At 38.5% G+C, this 21,122-nt stretch overlaps 1 protein-coding gene across 1 annotated transcript; it reads right to left on the bottom strand.

Moving 5' to 3' along the window:
- Positions 1 to 1,384: 1,384 nt before the first annotated feature.
- LOC107738318 (E3 ubiquitin-protein ligase RNF19A-like) lies at positions 1,385 to 19,082 on the bottom strand. The gene is made up of 10 exons (XM_016550054.1): positions 18,627 to 19,082; positions 17,887 to 18,114; positions 13,242 to 13,450; positions 12,368 to 12,512; positions 12,034 to 12,196; positions 10,504 to 10,618; positions 8,486 to 8,647; positions 7,140 to 7,353; positions 3,051 to 3,194; positions 1,385 to 2,514 (listed from the first exon to the last, which is right to left on the bottom strand). Exons 1-10 carry the CDS (start codon positions 19,001 to 19,003, stop codon positions 1,812 to 1,814), a joined length of 2,460 nt encoding a protein of 819 aa, XP_016405540.1. The 5' UTR covers positions 19,004 to 19,082; the 3' UTR covers positions 1,385 to 1,811.
- Positions 19,083 to 21,122: the final 2,040 nt, after the last annotated feature.

Genomic DNA, 21,122 nt, shown 5'->3' with positions numbered 1-21,122 from the left:
GAGTCGTCGTCAGAGAGCCTGAGTGCTGTCTTTGGTAGGCGGTCGGATGTGTCGTCCCAGGGACGCTAGGAAACGATGCTACGCCGCCTCGCTAACATTCAACGCAGCCTCGTCCAGTACTTTTGAATTCATAAGACACAAACCGGAAAACAAATGTGGTTCATCTATGATCCAAAAGGCACCATGAGTCAATACAGATGAAAAAAAAAATTCACTTAATCAGTTGAAACAACCTGAATGTGATTACCATCATAGCCTTTACAATGAAAGTAGTTGAATTTTCTTGTTTTAAACAGGATGCAGATCTTTCTGATTCATGGACGACTTATTCTTTTTTTAAACAGCCAGACTCGCTTCCTCCCATGAAAGGGTTTGGTCAAGTTCCCCGTCCTACCAGCAGGGGGCGCGACACGGCTTCGTCCAGCTCCTCACCGAAGCAGTGGCTTCAACACATCTACTTTTCCCAAAAATGGAAAATACGCAGTGACACCAGACGAGAGAAATGAAAAGTAGCCCAAGAAACTAAAACTATTGCCTGGTCCCTCATGAGCTCATCTTGTATGAACATCTCGATAAGGGCATCGGACCCCCCAGACTTCCTCGTTGCCAGACTCCTCCAACTAAAGCTATATGCTGGCTAACTGAGAGTATATGCGTGTACACGTGTAGTGAAGGTGCTCCTGTCAGTCGCATGGTATCTGTCAAAAACGCGTCATGGTCATATTTCAGTCCAAAATTACATTTAAAGAAAATGAAGCCTATTTGTAGAAACGATAAGGTTTGTGACATTTTCATGAAAGTTAAGCACATTTTCCCTCCCAATTCGAATGACTGTATTACTGGGAAAAAAAATCTTATTACTGTAATGCAAAAATTATATACATTTAAATAATGGTAGCATTTGTACTGCTGATTTTTTCTTTCTTTTTTTTTTTTTTACACAGTAATACAGAAACAAAATACTGTTTTATAGTATTAAGAATCTAGTAAGAATAATCAGGAATTACAAAAACTATACTACAATAAAGAGAAAGAGGGAGAAAAATGTGCTTAAACCCACCCAAAAATGAGAATTCAGTCATCATTTACTCATCCTCATGTTGTTCCAAACCTATTCGAGTTCATAAAAGATATTTTGAAGAATGTTGGTAACCAAACCGTTTTGGTTCCCATTGACTTCAATAGTATTTTCAAAATATATCTTCAAAATCTTCTTATGTTCCACATAAGAAATACAGGCTTGAAACAGCATGAGGGTGAATGATGACAATGTTCATTTTTGGGTGAACTATCCCTTTAATTAACATGAAAATGTCACAAAACAAACTCGTCCTAAACAGAGGCTTCATTTCCAGTATGCAAGGAATGATATTTCTCTTCTTTCCTTTTAATTTTGGGGTGAAAAACGAGCTGGACACGTCTCACTCCTCGTTGGTGAGGTTCTTCATCTCAGCGACACTGAACACTGAAACAGAGGCATGTGTGATTGACAGCTACATCAGCATCTTCAGTCTCTGTGCATCACTTCCCGCCTTACATTCATCTGTTGCCTTTCTGAATCTTATCCGAGCTTCGGTCCAACTGTAAGCGCTGACCGAGTGTCGGTCAAACGGTAACCTTTGGTCACAGCGAGCTTTCTGAAACCTTGAGGCGCATCCTGCCCTTCCTTCTCCAACATTCAAAAAAACAAAACAAAAAAAAATCGACCAACCGGGATGTTAATCCTCCATGAAACGAGCTTTGAAATCTTCAGTTCAGTGTGCAATCCTTGGTAATGAAGGTTAGCTGTGAAAGCTAGCATGTGTGTCTGCTTATATCTCTGTTTGAACGCAGGCGTTACGCACAGGACTAATCGGCTGAGGAAGGTTGTTATTGCGTTCTTTAGGCGAGCTCTGGCCCGCGTCAGCCGCGCATATTAAACTCACATTCTCCTCCGTAATGTAGCATAGCGGGCGCTCTGCCGGCCCGTCAGGGGTCAGAGGGGCGACCACAGCTTGCGGAACGGGACAGTTCTCCAGTCGGTCATTCTCGACCTCTGGAAGCGGGCTGACCGCTCCGCCCGTGTTGGGTTGTCGGACTTGAGACTCGTAGCAGGGCGGTCTGCAGGCGTCCAGGTCGGAGCAGCTGAACTCTGAGAAGTGGCTGGAGTGTGAGTCGGCCACAGACGGCAGGCTGCCGCTCAGAGAGGGCGAGTCTAACTCGCTGGAGTTGGTGCTGCGGCGCTCCAGCAGCTGGGCGTCCATGTCTTCTCGCGTCTCGTTGATCTTGGTTCCGCCGCTCTTTTTGCGCAGCTTACCTTTGCACTTCTTGCCGGAGGAGGAGGAAGTGGTGGAGGACGGCTCCTTGGCCCAGCGAGAGGTAACGCACTTGCCCTCGTGGGGACAGCCGGAGGGGCAAACGCCGGGCCCGTGTCCTCCGCTGCTGCCGTCGTCCATACTGCTGCTGCCACTGTGGTGCCTGAGCTTCCCTCGCTTGGACTCCACATCCACCTGCACCTCCATACTGTTCCCATCCCTGCTGCACAACAACGTCTGCTGTTAATGACAGCTCAAGCTCCATCACTGAGCCACCTCACATTCTTTTGGATAAATGTGACCCTGGAGCACAAAACCAGTCTTAAGTAGCACAGGTATATTTGTAGCAATAGCCAACGATACATTGTATGGTTCAAAATGATCGATTTTTCTTTTATGCCAAAAATCATTAGGATATTAAGTAAAGATCATGTTCCATGAAGATATTTAGTAAATTTCCTACCGTAAATATATCAAAACTTAATTTTTGATTAGTAATATGCATAGCTAAGGACTTCATTTGGACAACTTTAAAGGCAATTTTCTCAATATTTAGATGTTTTTGCACCCTCAGATTCCAGATTTTCAAATAGTTGTATCTCGGCCAAATATTGTCCTTTCCTAACAATACATCCAACCATACATCAATGGAAAGCTCATTTATTCAGCTTTCAGATGATGTATAAATCTCTCATTTCTCATAACATTGTCCCTTATGACTGGTTTTGTGGTCCAGGGTCACATATGAACACAGACCTGTCCAGAGGCAGGTAGGCATTGAGAATGGATCCAGCCATTGCTTTGGTACTAGCGTTGTCACTGATTGTCCCCAGACTGACGGTGCCAGACTCCCCGCTCAGACTGCAACGCTCCTTTTGGACATCAGCTTGAACTTCCAACCTGAGAAACACAAACAGCACATTTAAAGGAGTCATGTGATGTGATTTCAAGTTTTCCTTTGTCTTTGGAGTGTTACAAGCTGTTCGTGCATACAGTATACAAGATCTGTAAAGTTGCAAAGACTAAAGTCTCAAACCCAAAGAGATATTCTTTATAAAAGTGAAGACTCGTTGATAATCAATGTTATTTAATGATAGAACTTTTGTAATTAGAATTAAAACTTGTTAACCATGTATGAATGCATATTAGTCTGAACTTCGGACTGGTGATGGTGCTTTTTTGGTCATTCAGTGTTTCTGTACAAAAAAAATAAAAATCGGGAAAAAAATAACAAAAATACTGATAAGATAATAATATAAAACGCACCAAGGATTAATGAACTACTGGATTCATGAATATTAATCAGGTTGTGTACGTTCGCTCGAACTGATTTGCTGAAATCAAAACAGGGACGATAATAGGTGAGCGCCAGCCAATGAGATTGCCGTTTGCGCATTAGTTTCGCCTACTACCGGAGAAACCGGCAGTTCTTAAAAGCGGAAGAATTCCAAAGGAACTCTGTTGTATTTTCTTGTCAAAACAACGAAGAATATCGTTTACATGTAGCGCGTCAATTCTCTTTCTTCTCTCTCTGCGTGTGTGTGTGAGACAAAGCGACGGCGAGTCGAGCGCCTTCACACTAGAATTTACGGTACGTTGTGTGTTGCGCATCCATTGAGATGAACAGAAAAATATCACAGATCGCTTGACATTAATGAGCTACTGGATTCATGAATATTAATCAGGTTGTGTGCGTTCGCTCGAACTGATTTGCTTAAATCAAAACAGGGACGATAATAGGTGAGCACCAGCCAATGAGATTGTCGTTTGCGCATTAGTTCCGCCCACTACCGGAGAAAGCGGTAGTTCTTAAAAGCTGAAGAATTCCAAAGGAACTCTGTTATTTTGACAGGAAAATACAACAAAGAATATCGTTTACATGCATCACATCAATTCTGCATGTTATGCAAGACTCTCTCGCTCTCTCTCTCTCTCTCACTTTGCAAATACACAAACACAGGTGCGCTGCGCATTCATTCAAATGAACTGAAAAATATCACAGATCGCTTGACGGAGAGTGAAACTCTGAAGCGCTCAGTCAGAGTGTTCTGTGAGTGAAAATATATCTGAGCTAAACTTATACTTAGCCTCCAACTCACACACTGGCGAGTAAAATCTGAGAATTTATTAGCCATTGGCTAATATTAGACATCATTTAGTCGCCAGAGTGAAGATTTAGTCACATATGCGAGTGATTTACTCGCAATGTAGAGGGTTGCCAAATACACAAAATAATGTTCTTTTTAGCATCGTTATATGACCCCTTTACGGCCTGTTAACTGATCCAAATGTCTACATGAATTTTCACGTGCAATTTGTCTGTTCAGATCATTGCATGAAAACAGTAGGCTTTAGGTTATTTTTGGAAAAACTGAAATACCCCTGTTAGTCTTCTACACAAAAGTGTTGCGCAGCTTTCCATTTCTGAGACCTGCTGAGAAGTCCAATCGTATTTACATGTTTTCAAACAGCTGTTGAGACTTTTGTATTCACTATAGTGGTTATCAAACAACTAGTGGTTGACCAATATAATCGCAAAAGCTGAAATGTATTTTAATTAATTTTTTTAATTACCAGGGAGCAAGATTTCCTGTTTGGCCCATAAGTGTTGGAAGCTGCCTAATAACTGAAAGGCAAACGATATACTACTTTATTTGATAATACTTTAGTTCAGGGACCAATTCTCAAATACGCAAGTCTTTGAATATCTAACAAACATTTAGGCCCGGTTTCACAGACAGGGTTTAGGATTAAGCCATAGTTCAATAAAGCAATAAGCCCCAAGAAGCCATGGTTTACAGTGAATTTACAGCTAGAATACAGCTTCACGTCGTGCCTAACAACGCTCCTTAGCTGTTATAAATTCACTGAAAACCACGGGGTTTATTGCTTTTATAAAACGGTTATTTCATATACGTAGTAAGGTTTCACAAAATCAAACACAGCAAATAAAGTGTAATGATATAAATAAAAACATTATTCTTCCGCCAAACAATGTAGCTCCTCAGAATCAGTTGTGGTTGCAGAGCAACAGACAAACGTAAACAAAGGTGTATGTTTGTAATTTACAACAGCTTCGAACGCGGCTCAACCAATCAGAATCAAGGACCGGAACTATCCGTTTTATAATTAAAACATTTAAGTAGCTTTTATAAACGTGCCTTAGAAAAAAAACATTACTGGTGTGCTTTACTGGTCTTGAGACAAAACAATGACACTTACATATTTTAAGATTTTAGACTGGGACTAGGCTTAAGCCTTGTCTGTGAAACCGGGGGGAAATGTGACATCTCACAAACCAGCTGTTAGATCTCCTTGTGTGCATAGCCTGCATAAAATGTGTCTACTCTTTATGTGACGGACGGTCCATGTGAATGATCTTCCATCTTCCTAAATACTGTGTTCACGAGCGCCACCAGGTCATGGTTTTATATAATAACAGAGGTTCTGGGCATGAGACCAGAAGCATGAATCCTATTGGCTGGCTAGTTTTCTTGCAGTGCAATGGAAAAGACATTAAAACACCGCTATGTTAAAGAAAATCTGTTGCCTTGACCAGTATTTCTCAGCCCTGTTGCTTTTACTTTTTGCATGTCTCTTTATTCAAACACACCTGATTCAGGTCATCAGCTCATTAGTAGAGTCCAAGACCTGAAATGAGTGTGTGAGAGGACACGCTCAACATGTGCAGTGTTGGGGGCCCCAGAAACACAAATGCGAATGTTCATGTCAGTCAGAACAGCCATTTGTTCAAATTAAAATGTTAATCATTCTTTTGGGATTCTGGTAGATGTTTTGCAATTTGAATTTTATAGTATGTCCACATAGTCACATCACACTACATAGGGATGCACAATATTAGATTTTTGCCGATATGCCTATATTTTTCGAATCATTTTGGCTGATAGCCGATGCCGATATACATTTCCAATATACATTTCCCTTTGTTTTGAAACAACACCAAGTCTCTCCTGTGCAGAAAATATAAATTATTTTGAATTTTGGTTAGTTTTGAGCAAAAACTTACGTTAGAAGTATTAAACATGATTAAAGTTCTGTTTCTAATGAGAGTACATTGAAAGCCTTGAAAATAACTAATAAAATAAATCTCTGCTGTTTTTTTTTCTCAGACAGATGTAGTTGCAACCTTAAGATTTTATTTGTGGATTTATCAGTAATAGATGGTTCTAAAGCAAAAGAGCTGTAAAAATTCAAAAAAATCTTTTACAGCACCTTGTATTTAAGTTTTCATAATCCCTTTGAAAAAAATATATTACATATTAATGAATAAATCTGTAAATTTAATTTACAAGTGTCATGTTTGTGATTTGTATTCATGTAAGCAATAGCTTCTGACCTTTAAATCAAAACAGACTCGTGATTTTATGACATCGATATTGCTTCATTTATTCAGAAACGCTGCGCTTATAAGTAGGCCAACAGCGCCCCCTAAGTAAATAAAACTCCTTACCAGATGTGCATTAGGACCTGGGGGAAGCTGCCGCCGCTGTGCTAGAAACTGTTGACTCTCTGGCGCACCACATGTGTCCTTCTGAATGTACATTCTCAGATTAAATGCAGTGATCCAAAACGGTGAATCTAACCATCATTCAGGCAAAAGTTCGCTTCAAGAATGATCACACTGTGCTGACGTGTGTGGGTGTGATCTTATCACTATCAAACCCTGAGCACATGTGAGCTATCCATCTTATCGATGTTTACATTTTGAGCCTTTATTGGCCGATTCCGATAACGTTCTGATAATATCGTGCATCCCTAAAAATGCATGCCCCTTAAAGGCCATTTTTGGTCAATAACTGCACAAAATGACATGCAGACACTGACCTGTTAAAGCAGTTGACCATGGCACTTCCTGACAAGCTGCCAGTGATGCTGGCCCCGGCGAGGGCCATAGTGCTGGCGTTCTCGCTCAGGTTGTCCCTCATTGCTCCAATACGCTCCATGTGGCTCCCGCTGGCACTCAGGCTGCCCGTCAGACCCCCCACACTGCCCTCGCCGATGCTGGGGTTATGCCTGGTCTCTGCTACCGAAGTGGTGTCTGATAGAAAAGAATAGATAGAAAGGGGTCATTACAGCAGTTCATAAAAGTGTGAAGCATACTGGGGGGAAAAAAAACAAAAAAACAATCAGTAGTACTGTTCCAGTGTTTGGTTTTTGAGATTTGCACTACAAGCCTGATTAGGGCTCTACAAAACATACCGAATGAACTGCAGTCATAAAAATGGAATTTACTGTACACGTAAAGTACAGCTAATCAAATTGCAGTATGGATTAGTGTCTGTAGCTGATTCGATATTTATCCACCATCTCTATCTTTCTGTCGCTCGGCTCGGCTAATGTCCGTTCCATGCACTGAACGCGCTCTCCTCCACATCACGAGTAGACACGCCCCTTATTGCTGATTGGCTACAAGTTTGTTTTGCGATTCGGCCCGAATCAGTTTTCTAAAGTGTTTTTGAAAAATCACTTACTCTGCTTTTAAAGTGCAAAAAGACTTCAAATATAAAGTTTGCATGTTTCTGTGTAAATGAATGGCACGGTTTCATCGACTACCCAAACTCAAGCATGCATGATGCTCAGTGTTTTCAGCATCTACTACATACAGCACTATTAATGATTTTTTAATTCAAGTTTTAATGAACTCAACTGCTTAGCTACACATCCTTTTTGATTATTCAAATTTAAACCATTTAGACATACACGTTAATCTGAGAAACCTGATTTCTCTTACACATAGCACGACCATGTTTCGAAACCTTTTGCCTCAGGCTTACTCTGTACATCAGAACAAAAGCTACTTGTTCCCAGAGTTACATGAGCTTCACAGGAATTATTTGGTGTTTGAGAAACAAAGCTACTTGATCCTTGAGTTCCAGGAGTTGTGTCTGGAAAAGGATAAACTCCGTCTCTAGATATGCCTCACCTTCAATGCAAGTATGTGGGGGGGACCAGTAAATCTAACACATTCACTTCACACATTTGAATTAAACATGAGTGAGGAGGAGAGAAAGTGTGAAATGTGATAGACAACTCTTGGGGGAAAGACAGCCAAGACAGAGACTGTGAATGAGAGGATGACTGCGAGAAGGACAGATTCTGAATGCTTTAAACATTGTTTGGCTTCTCAGCCTGTGGCATTGAGGTGTTTGCATTCAGTGAGGTTCACTCACCAGTCACAGCAGCTCCGGTGCCCACGTTCATGTCGTTCTCGTCATCGAACTCAATGCGCACACCTTTACCATTCCCCGCTGACACGCCGCAACCACCGCTGCGGCACAGAGAGATGGGCACCACACCGTAGACGTATGCCAACATGATGGGCACTCCTATCCCTGCACAGACACACAATATAACACTTACACAAAACTGCAACCTCTAAACCAGATGAGATTATCAATGAAATTGGCATTTCCTGATGGAAATACCATTCACACAAAGCACGATAACTATAAAGTTTTAGTAATCATCCAAATTCAATGAGAATAGGGAAAGCCACTATAACGATAACGAAAGAGAGGGACGATATTGTTGGACGCACTTTCCAAACAATTTTCCCAGCTGATAAACCTTAAAACATTGACAGCGAATCACCCGACTTTAATAAGCGTGAGCAATTAAAGTGGCAGATGACAAAACTGCAGCTTGTGCTGCTTATGCAAGGCTCTAGACTGCGACCAAAATGCTCGCATTTGCGACAATTTTTGGATAATGTGCGAGTAGCAAGTTTAGTTTTACTTTTCTTTTTGTTTTTGTTTTAAAAAGCTTGTTATCTTTGCGGTTTACCTCACGTTACGCTATGGAGGCTTTCTTTATTTTTTGTTTTGTTTTTTTATTTAGGCTATTTGATTCCTCAGTGTTTGCTAAACATTCTGTAATTTATTAGTCAGTATATAATACAGCATGTGGTGTATGCCATGCCTCATCTTATTCATTTTTGTTAATAAATGCTATGCAAACTAGTTTGTCATTTTAGCCTACTGTTTTATTGTTGTTGTGCTTTTTAATTAAGAATAACAATGAATCCATCTTTTGTTTTAGTCTTAAAAAGTGAAAGGTGTGTAGATATAAGCAAAACAGACAATTATCTTTTTTTGTAAAACGTGACACCAAGATCATGAATTCGAAAGTGAAAGCGTCCAAAGCCTGGCTTATAACACAGCAAAAGAGGAACTCCCGTTCACAAAATTTAAATCACAAATAATACTACTGATGAAAAAGAACGGGTTGAATGTTGAACACTTTCGTTACCATATAACTATAAACTCTGATAAAAGTTCATCAGCATGCATTGATTGTTGTAGCAAAAAAATTAATAAAAAATCGCGACCAAATTATGCGACCTGAGAAAGTGGGAAGAATGAGTCTAGAGCCCTGTTATGAACAGATCATTATCGTGCATTGGGTTGTTGGTTGGTGTTTTAACACCATATCAGCTTCCTTTGTTATTTTCATGGTTAGTAACAAGTTCAAATAGTATAAAAGAGCAATTTCAAAACCTATAAGGTTTAAAAACTCAGGGCTGAAACTGTCAAAAAACATTTGAGTGTGTTTGGAAGGTAATATAATTTCCTAAGAGAGCTTAAACCAGCACAATTTAATAAAACGTTTAAGAGATGGTAGATAGTGGTCATGAAGTGCATATTTGTGGATCTTCATTTGATATTAAGAACTTGTGCATGATTCTGCAATATCTTATTTGGCATCATGTATATTATGTAGATCTGATCCCAACAATTACTGAAAACAAAGATGCGATTTCATAGGTTGTTGTTGGTACACTGATCACATCCATTTTACCATTTGTTGATGTTAGATACTTTAGCAGTTTTAAGATCGGAGGGATTTATGAAACATAAAATCTGTGGAAAGTGCTTCTTTAGCAGGAGCGTCTGCTTGTTTGATACCTTTGATTCCACAATGTCCAGGCTATCGTGCAATGGTGTGGACACTAATATATTGTAGTTATTACAGTTATGATGCTTGATTAAACAGTCTTTAGTATTACATTTTTAGGCAAGCTTAATGCGTTGTGTATAAGCCTAATTAAAAAGTTAGTTGGGGCTAAATTAATTGCAGACATTTAATATAGGTTTATGGGTTTAGAACAAACAAATTATTTCATAAAACAAACTGCAATTCAAATCATAATGTGAATCATCAGACAGAAAAAAGAAAGAAGTCTGCTTACCAACAGTGACGGCAGCAACCACTGGAGACACGATCACTGACAATGTCACCCCGCCGGCTATGACAAGGTTTCTCTTGTGCTTGGAGATGTCCTTCCCCTCATAACGATTATGAATCTGAAGCAGATGGATTCAAAGACTGAGTGAATAAACACATCCCTCTGCCATCATTCATATTTCACAATGCAGCACTCAGTTAGGATTCAGGTCAGATAAACAGAGGTTATGGAAATCCCTTCATAATGAAATTCAGACTGAACAGCACATATCTGACGTGTTATTAATCATTGTACAAGTGACCCAGTTTGCAGTGGATTAATCTGGTTCAGAGACAGGCTGCATATTAACTCGCGCAAAACCAAATCCTTAATGTAATACACTAAATTATACTACATCACTGCTATTTGCTGGACATATAAATCTTTAAATCTATTAATACAGATGTAAAAATAGCGCTTGTCAAACTGATTTTAACATGCTGGCACCAGTTTCTAAAAGTGTTTATAATAAGCAGTGCTCTTCTAGTCGGATAAAACAAAAGCCCTTATTATCTTGTAGTCATGACAAAGGCATTTGGAGAAACTGGTTCACAACAGAAGCTGTCACAGGAAATGCTGCCAAATTAATCAACTGTCAAAAATTTTTCGTCAATTTAGCCCACGCCATGTGCCAGTGAGTTCAATCCAAGTTAAGGCTGATAATACAGTACTGTAATGACTTTCTAATGATTACTGATGACTAAGATTATGCACTATTATCAGAATCATTAGCATTCATGAATGTTATTAAAATATATGCAGGCTTTGTACACACAGGCAACATGGGATATAATTTTTAAACTAGATAAAAATGAGTTTCAGTTTTAATGGTCAGATCAGATTTTAAGCCGTGCAATCTATCAAAACCAAATATATAATTGCAACATGGCTCGGTGTGAACACTGTAACGCTGCTAAAAATGCAGAAAATAAGATTTAAAATATTAGTATTGTAATTTTACAGTTTTATTATAAAAATTGTATTACTGTTTTAAATGCTGTTTTTATTTTACAGCATAATATAATATAATTATATATTATTAATATAAAACTATAAAAAAATTAAATAAAAACACAAAATCATTATTTTATAGTCCTTTTGAATGGGTCAAATACAGTGGAAACATGGCCTATGAGAGTGGAAAGAGTTAAAAAAAAAAAAATGGTTACTGATATGGTTATTGAAAAGAATAGTTTTAAAGTCTTCAGAGTAAAAACTAACTGTTAGCTTTTTATGAGTTTAGCATCCTGCAATCAACAGAGACCGTTTCTAGATCTCAGTCCTCTTTTTTCACAATGACAGCTACTCACAATGACAGAAAATCTCTTGGCACCAAGCTGATTCTCATCTTTACTATGGAGCTGGTGCAGGTATACCAAATAGGATGATGTATCCAATTTCATATCTTGCAATCAGTTCAAAAGATTGGGTTTGAAAACAAATAAATTAAAACCTCACTCTTCATTCTCCACAGTGTTTAATTTAGCCACCCACCTTTTTGCCCACATACACAGGAATCCCAATGATCATTGCAGGTATGGCAATGCCAGCAATCAGTGCAATGCCAACCGGAGCGCCCACAAGTGTGCCCAACTGCCACAGGATTTTCTTCTTCCTGCTCCAAGGCTTCTTACCCCAGAACGTGCATCCTGAAGGACTGTGTCAGGAACAGAGAAGTTACAAAATGTAGAAATGTAACCTTAGCACAAAAATAATTCTGATGACTGCAGCTTTGGCCTTCATCCGTTCTCAGGTCAACTGTCAATAATGCAGTTAAATTTAGATGTCTGATTGATGTCAACACTGCAGTGGTGTTCAGGACACTGACCTTAAGTAGTGCAGGTCAGAGATCTCCTTCATACACAGCCAGCAGAACTCACAGCCGCAAACAGCGCAGGTCATGTGATTACAGCTCCCATCGTTCATCTTGATGATGTAGGCCGCACAGCGGGGACATGGCTTTATGTCATCGGCTTAGAGAGACACAGACAGAGCGGTTAAAACCACTGCTGGTTGACATTTACGAGATTTAGGGCGTTTTCATACTAGGTTTGAAGATTTGGTACAAACCACAATGTGTCAGTTGATTAGAGAGCATTTGATTTAGAAACAAACAAGAGAAAAAGAGAAAAATCACTTATCACTTTTATTCATACAGTGTTGTATTTTGCATTTGATTACTTTATTCAATTTCTGTAGTATTTCTAATCTGAATACTGTCAGACAGACTTACCTGAAAAACAATTTCATTTAATTTGTATTTTTTGATCCGTTGTATGTATTTGTTCTATTGCTTGTTCGATTGACTGTTTACTTGTCTTTAAGAAGCTTGAAAACTTTTTACTTATATTAGTTGCAGGGACTGATAGTTTGTACTGCTCAGTAAAAGTAAAAATAGCCTTAAAAACCAACATGAAAAAGAATGGAGATAACATTGCAATTCTTGCTGGGAAAAAAAGTTATATTTTTCTAATATTGCCCACCACTAATTCGATTGGTTTGATTTTAGAGGCAGTGGTTTTTAATTTTCATAATGCCAAGACCCATGGGAAATGTCCCATGTAATGAACTGCCAGGACCTTTTCTGTTATTTTACAGATTTATTTTTTACAGTATAGTTGACAAATCCACTGCAGTAGTGCATGGGATTTAACAGTTTGTGTGTGTGTGTGTGTGTGTGTGTGTGTGTTCGGTGGGCTCACTAGCAGCGCCGCTCTCCTGGCTGTAGCTGAGTGACGAGGATCTGAAGGGTCTCAGCCGGAGACTCTGAGCTCTCTGCTGTCGGGCGGCGTCGCAGGTCTGATTTGGGTGCCACAGCTGTTTACAGTGGTAACAGAACTCAGTCCCACAGCCCTCTCGACCACACGTGATCTTTGGACAGCTGGCACAACCGAAGGCAATGACTGCATACCTGTCAAATCAAACAGACAAACACTTTCTCAGCTATACACGATGCATTAGCTTATACATATCATCAAACAAGAAGAAAATCTCTATTAGTATTAGCACAGTTAACTAATACTTCATGTTTGTTCAAATCTCCAAACCAGAGTATGATCAATGACCACATTATCCAAAACAGCTGCAGCTATCTGGTAACAACGCAAGTCGATGATGGTCAATCTAGATTAATAGCCCTGCTAATCTGAACTGAAGGCATCATCAATTACAGCAGGCACTGGCCATTGTGACCCGATCATTATTAATGAGAACCTATTAAATGGCGCTGGAAGTTGTGCTTGTCTGCAGAGCTAATGGTTGTTGTAAAGTCACAACATGCAGATGGACATATTTGAGAGACAGCGACAGGATCACAAGTGATGTGCGTGCTGGACAAAGAGTTACATAAGAGCCTTTAACACTCATTATCATGTGAAAAAAACACTAGAAGCTGAGAAAAGATCCTGAATGTGCACTACAGGATCAGTCAGTTATTCCAGCCTCATCAAACCTCATGAGTCTGCAGGTGGATTGACATAATTACACAATATATAATTTGATACAAAAGAAGCTAACGCTGTCATCTGGTCAACTGCTGGTTTTCCGTCTGAGAAAAGCCTCCACTACATCGGTTTCCAAAAACAAAGTGGCCTTTGTTATTGGAGTTGCCCATATTTCTACATGACTCTGAGAGTGTAAGAGTAAACACAATGCTGGAGACATGAGATGCCCCCCGTCTGATCTACAATGAACCCCTAACAAAAGATAGTAATGTCAAAATAAGGATAGTGACAGCACCAGAACAAAAGTCAAACAAGACTACTCCACCACAGCACAAAGAAAGCCTTGCATGCGCCACACAGCATAAAACATTGAACAAAGCTTTTCCACTTTTTTTTTTTAAACACTGCATATTTGTCTTCCAAGACAGCGAACTCTCAGCCAACCCTGCAACAATGCAGAATCAATGCAACTCACTCTGCCTGCTGTTCACATTAACCAGGAACACACTCCAACGTCTGATGGCCAGAAAGGCCCTCATTCTGATCAGCGTCTTCTCTTGGAGATGGTCAAGTCTACTTAATTTTGGGGGAACCAACAATTTCACTTTACTTAATTAAACAATAACCCTATCTATATGTTTCCTAGCTGAGGGGAAAAATGGCTATAACAGAAAAGAGAAATGAGAATATTCACACAGTCTGCACCTCTTTTGTCTTTTTTTTTTTTTTACTTTTTGAAAGTTTATGCGCACCAAAGCTGTATTTATTTGATAAAATACAGTAAAAAATTTGATTTAATTAAGATGTAATTTCTATTTTTTTAGCGGCCATTAAGGTGTTTTAAAATGCTTTTTAAAGAAGTCTCATGCTCACCAAGGCTGCGTTTATTTGATCAAAAATACAGTAAAAACTGTAAACTTGATTCCTAAAATTTAAAAAGGGCGGTTTTCTATGTGCATATATTTTAAAAAGTCATTTATTTTTGTGATGCAAAGCTGAAAGGATCAGGGTCACATGATCCTTCAGAAATCATTCTAATATGCTGATTTGCTCCTCAAGAAACATTTCTGATTATTATCAATGTTGAAAACGGATGTTAATGAAAAACTGTGTTATTAGAAGTTCCTTTTTTTTTGGTTTATCTGTGTCTGATGATTGGCCCTCAAGCACAAAGACTTCCAGGACAATACAAAACCCTGTTTCACAGATTTAGCATGCAAACAAATATCTTCTTGATATGACGAGCCATTTATCAATTTCCAGAAATATCTCTCTCATCACCCATCAAAGCATACCTCAACATATATAAAACTGCAACCAAACCTGCCATGACATTTAGACTAGTTCTTGTTTCCTACACTGATGTTTTGACACGTGTTTAAAAAGTACCTAACAAAAAGTACCTAATTTCTCTATGTATCTGGGGAAAGCTCTTTGTTATGCACACAAATATACACATCCTCCAAAGTGACAGGTGTAATAGCGCCTACTAAAAAAATAAACAAGTGCACACAATAACCAAAGACGACAAGAGAAAACAGGCAGCTCAAAAGGTTGTTATCATTGAAACACAGGGCACAGCTGGGTGCAGATCTGTGCAGAGATGAGTGCGTAGCATGACAAGATCTGCTGCCAGGCTCTCCACTGGCCTGATAAAAGACTCCATTCAAAGTGACAGTGTCACCCGTGTCAGGCCTCCAAAACCGCTGATCACAACACAATACTGCGCCTTTGGCTTGTGCTAACTTCAGATGATGTCCAAAATATATTTGGCTCAGAGCCCGAGCCCGGGGGAGAAGTAAAGAAAAAAAAAATATATAAAAAAGATTCAACAGGAGAAAAGCTGAATCCCTGACCAATAATTGCAATTATAATTAAGTTACAAGTCAGAACTCTCTGGAGCCTCTTTATAATTAATTATTTATCCCTTCTGCAACACATTCAATAAGTACTTTTACACTACCATTCCAAATGTTGGGGCCAGTAAGTTTTGAAACTAAAAAAAAAAAAAAAAAAAGGCAATAAATTAATCAAAGATGTCTTTGTATACTTTGAATCAGCATATTAGAATGATTTCTGAAGGATCATGTGGCACTGAAGACTGGAGTAATGATGCTGAAAAATCAGCTTTACATCACAATAATATTTCTGTTTTACAGTATTTATTAAAATATGCAGCCAGACTTCTTTCAAAAACATTTACAAAAATCTTACCTACCCCAAACTTTTGAACAATAGTGTAAATTCACGTACAATTCTATTTCAATTGGACAAAAACTTTTTTTTCATTTTTTTTATATCATGTGCACACTTTAGTCTGACTTAAATTTCAATTACGTATCAGGTTTACTCTGACAAACCGATTAAAACTGTAGCTCGACTACACTGTAGCTTGATAATAACTGTGCAGGTAAATATACTAGCTGACTTGGCTAAAGTCAATTTAGGTAAGAGGCTGTTTATAAATGCTCACACATTAACACAAAATGACCTCTACTTCTTCTAAGAACAAACAGGCCACAAATAAGCAAATACACGCACATGCAGTGATAGCAGCTGTGGCAACACAAAGCAGCTGTGGCAACATCACAGCCATGCAGTTAAAACCAGAGCAGCCATTTAGACCCAACCAGGGAAAAAAATGTGTCATGGAAATCCCAACTCCTATCATGCTATAGCTATGCTATAGCAACAGGATGTCAGCATTGTGCTGTATCCATGACATAAGGAATACCACAAAGGGTGTACAATGCAAAGATGCTATATCATCATATAATACCATGAAAATTTGTCACTTGAAATAAAATAAACATTACCTGAAATAAATAAATAAATTATATATATATACACACACACAATTTTTTTCAGCTAGTTGCCATGGAAATGTTTCTCATTTTTGTTTAGTTTATTTGATGTACTAATATAATAAACTAAAAATTATATAATTTATTTTAAAACACATACACAGGAACATATATAATTTATAAATGGAATATATATGTAGTAAGAAACTAATGTTTATTATTTCAACAAGGATGCATTAAATTGATCAAATATGACAGTAAAGACATTTATGTTACAAAAGATTTCTATTTCAAATAAGTGCTTTTCTTTTAAACTTTTTCATCTAAGCATTCTGAAAAAAAAAAAAAAAAGTATAATGGTTTCTACAAAAATGTAGAATTCACAACTGATTTCAGCATTGATAACCAGAAATGTTTATTGAGCAGCAAATCATCATATCAGAATGATTTCTGAAGGATCATGTGACACTGAGGACTGAAGTAATGATGGTGAAAATTCAGCTTTGCATCAAAGAAATAAATTACATTTTAAAATATATTCAAATAGAAAACAATTAATTTAAATTGTAATAATTTTTCACAACATTGCTGTTTTTACTGTGTTTTTGATCAAATGAATGCAGCATAAGGTCTCGTACTGTATCGCGTACCTTGTCAGTGTCGTGCGCTTTGCTTAGCCATTTGGTGTGATAAACAGGAAAGTGTGTCCAGCTGAATTTAATTTGAGTTTTGTTAGACGAATATAAAAAGCTTAGTACATTTGCACTTATATATTGTTGCTCTTTTGTTAGTTTTGACTGCTTTTATTGTCCTCATTTGTAAGTCGCTTTGGATAAAAGCGTCTGCTAAATGACTAAATGTAAATGTAAATGTAAATAAGAGATGGCTTTCATGTTTGTTTGTTTTAATACCATGCCAGCTTCTGTGGCTATTTTCATGGCAAGACAAATTTAACAAATTGTATTAGGTTTTTAAAATTTATTTTCACTAAAAACGAGATGGCTTTCATAAACAGTTTTCTTAATCTTAACTCCAAACTTTTAAACAGCAGTGCATATATAGAAAAATCTCAAATAGAATTGTAATAAAATTGCCCTTACCCGCAGTCTGGAGCAGGGCACCAGCGGCAGTCAGGGTCGGCCACCAGCCAGCGGCGCAGCATGAACTCCTCATATTTCTCCATGAGCACACGGTCGTTGAGTATCATGCGGATGTCGTGGGGGTTGAAGCGCTCCGAGCACTCTGGGCAGCTGATGTTGACCCTGCTCTCAGAGATCTCGATGCGCAGATACTGTCGGAGGCAGTCGGCACAAGAGCGGTGGTGGCATGTCATGATGGGGGGAGGGAGGGGAGAGAGAGGGAAGGGGGGACAGGGTTTTCAGAGGGGAGCGTGAGGTGTTAAGACATGGCGGTGAACTCTCTGCAAGCTGCTCCCTTGAGCCAGGCAGCTCAAGCTGGGACACACAGGTCTGTTTGGAGTCACCAGGCTGGATCTCGACCTGATCTGTGAAGAAACAGAGACAGGACTGAGTGAGACAGTGGAAGACAGATGACCTCATTTGAAAGACATTTTATATTGATTCTACAATAATTTGAGACGTCAACATATTTATAATTACAATTTTTTTATTTTAGGTGCAACGAAAAAAAATCAATTAGTTAATTTCTTTATCAACTCTAGTAAGTAGTATGAGATATGTATTACTATATAAAAAGTAGTGCTGTCAAACGATTAATCACATCCAAAATACACTCTGGGCAGCTGATGTTGACCCTGCTCTCAGAGATCTCGATGCGCAGATACTGTCGGAGGCAGTCGGCACAAGAGCGGTGGTGGCATGTCATGATGTCAGGGAAGCGGTCTCTGGTGTGGCGCAGCAGGCACAGCGGGCACTCCAGCAGTTCAGAGGTGGAGGCTGAGGATGAGGAAGATGAAGATGAGGTGGAGGCCACACCGGGTGCAGAAAGCGCCGAGGCGTGATCCTGCTGCTGGCACATTTCCGAGTGCACGCTCTCCACACTGGCGATGCCGTCCACTCCGGCGGCCAGTGCCCGTGACTTGCGGGATTTGGGGTCACCGCAGCGCCGGCGGAATAGAGAGCGCAGCGAGATGCGGCGCTTTTTAGGCGTCTTCCGTACGGAGGGCAGACTGACGGTTGAGACGGCGGAGGGAAGGTCCCTCTCGGACCCCTGCTGCTGCGGCTGATGCAGACTCATCTCTCCAGAGGAGGCACTGTGGTTTCCAAAGGACTGGGAAGCTTCTACAGGGAGGGCAGAAGGGGAGGAGGAGGAGGAGGAGGGGTTGTGACCCTGGACCACAAAACCAGTCGTAAGTCACACAGGTATATTTGTAGCAATGGCGAAAAATACATTGTATGTGTCAAAACTATCGTTTTTTCTTTTATGCCAAAAATCATTAGGATATTAAGTAAAGATCATGTTCCATGAAGATATTTTGTAAATTTCCTACTGTAAATATATTAAAACTTAATTTTGGATTAGTAATATGCATTGCTAAGAACTTCATTTGGACAACTTTAAAGGTGATTTTCTCAATATTTAGATTTTTTTGCACCCTCAGATTCCAGATTTTCAAATAGTTGTATCTCGGCCAAATATTGCCCTATCATAACAAACCATACATAAATTGAAAGCTTATTTATTCAGCTTGATTTCGAAAAATTGACCCTTATGACTGGTTTTGTGGTCCAGGGTCACATATATGCATGTACACTGTGTATATTTATTATATATAAATACAAACACATGCATGTATATTGACAGCACTAATAAAAAGATACAGAAATTTTCACCAGATGACTTGAATAGCTCCATTTGGAAAGAATTAATAACTCTAGAATGACTGGGTGTTTTATAAGGGAGTGTATTTGCATAGCAAAAAAAAGAAGAAAAAAAAGGAAAAACAATTTATTAATATAAATATAATATAATAAAAAATAATGATATTAGACCGTAAAAAAAAAAAACAGTATTTTAAAATTACAATACTAACATTTTACATCTTAATTTATAAATTTTTTAAAAATGTTAAACCATTAAGCTTTTATTTTTGGCATTTTTCTGACAAACCTGTAGTGCATATATGCTTTTAATTACATCATTGTTGTTGTTTTTTTTTGCAATTAAATTTTCACTTCAAGCCATACTGTGATTTTTATATATTTTGATATACTGCTTCATTCTCCCCATCATTTGTTTACCCTGATGTTGTAGATGTTATTGTAGAAGTGTAAATTGTTTATTGTATCCTGCGTCTAGATTTCTATTTGGCAGTCATTACAGAGATCCAAAAATGGAAATTTGAAAATGAAATAAATTGTCATCTACTCACCATCATGTCATTCTAAAACAAATTATATTTTGAGAAATTCTAAAAGTCGTGTAACAGTTTGTAACGACACGAGGGCAAGTAAATGACAGAATTTGTTTGCTGAATGCTGGACAAAACATTTTACCGAATGTCACTTTAGTAAATGATTGGTTCTACACTGAGTAGTTTGGAGTGGTTTTCTTTACCCAGAAATAAAAACAGACATGCATATTTGGATGACATCATTTTTTCCAGCTCTAAATCTACTTGAAATGAAATGTGATTGCTGTATCAAATAAATTTGATTTGTCCTCCAGATCGAGCAGGCCTAATATTGAATCATTCACTAAATGAGAGCGGTTACTCAACCTGACTCACTCACTGAACCACAAGTCATCATGACTTTCATTCAAACCTCAAATGAAACAGAAACATGTGGCATGTACTTCAACCCTATATGGGTTAGGGGAATTAATAACTGGTTTTAAATAAGTTTTTGACTTTGCTTTTACAATAAATAATGAGTTACAAAATTCTGGATAACTCTTTATTTCTTCTGGGTAACACTTTATTTTACAGTGTCCTTGTTGGACGTTACTTGTACGTACTATAGTAATAACAATAAATTATGCACAATTACACACAACTAACCCTAAATTAAACCCCAATTCTAATCTTATAGCAAGTAAATGTTAATTAATAGACAAAAAATAGTAATACAATGTATAGAAATACTAGTGCATACATTTTCAGTGTTCTGTTCATGAATTTCATGTGAGCAGCAAGTTTAAAGGCTGCAACTGATCTGAAAACATTAAACACTGCCAAGATGAGTTTTGAGAAGCCCTGACTCAGTGGAAAAGTTGATGAAAGGCTGAAAAGGGCAAGTTCACGGTAATGAAACGATTACAAAAATAGTGCAGAACCACTTTTGAACAGGATGTGACATCACTGACACTCAGGACAGATGAAACTACTGCATGCCAGTGAAAGCCACAGAAACCG

This window comes from Sinocyclocheilus rhinocerous, unplaced genomic scaffold (genome assembly GCF_001515625.1).
Source record: "Sinocyclocheilus rhinocerous isolate Xijiao unplaced genomic scaffold, SAMN03320098_v1.1 scaffold1666, whole genome shotgun sequence".
NCBI lineage: Eukaryota > Metazoa > Chordata > Actinopteri > Cypriniformes > Cyprinidae > Sinocyclocheilus > Sinocyclocheilus rhinocerous.
Note: the sequence above shows the minus strand (reverse complement) of the source record. Positions and strands in the feature narration are given on the sequence as shown.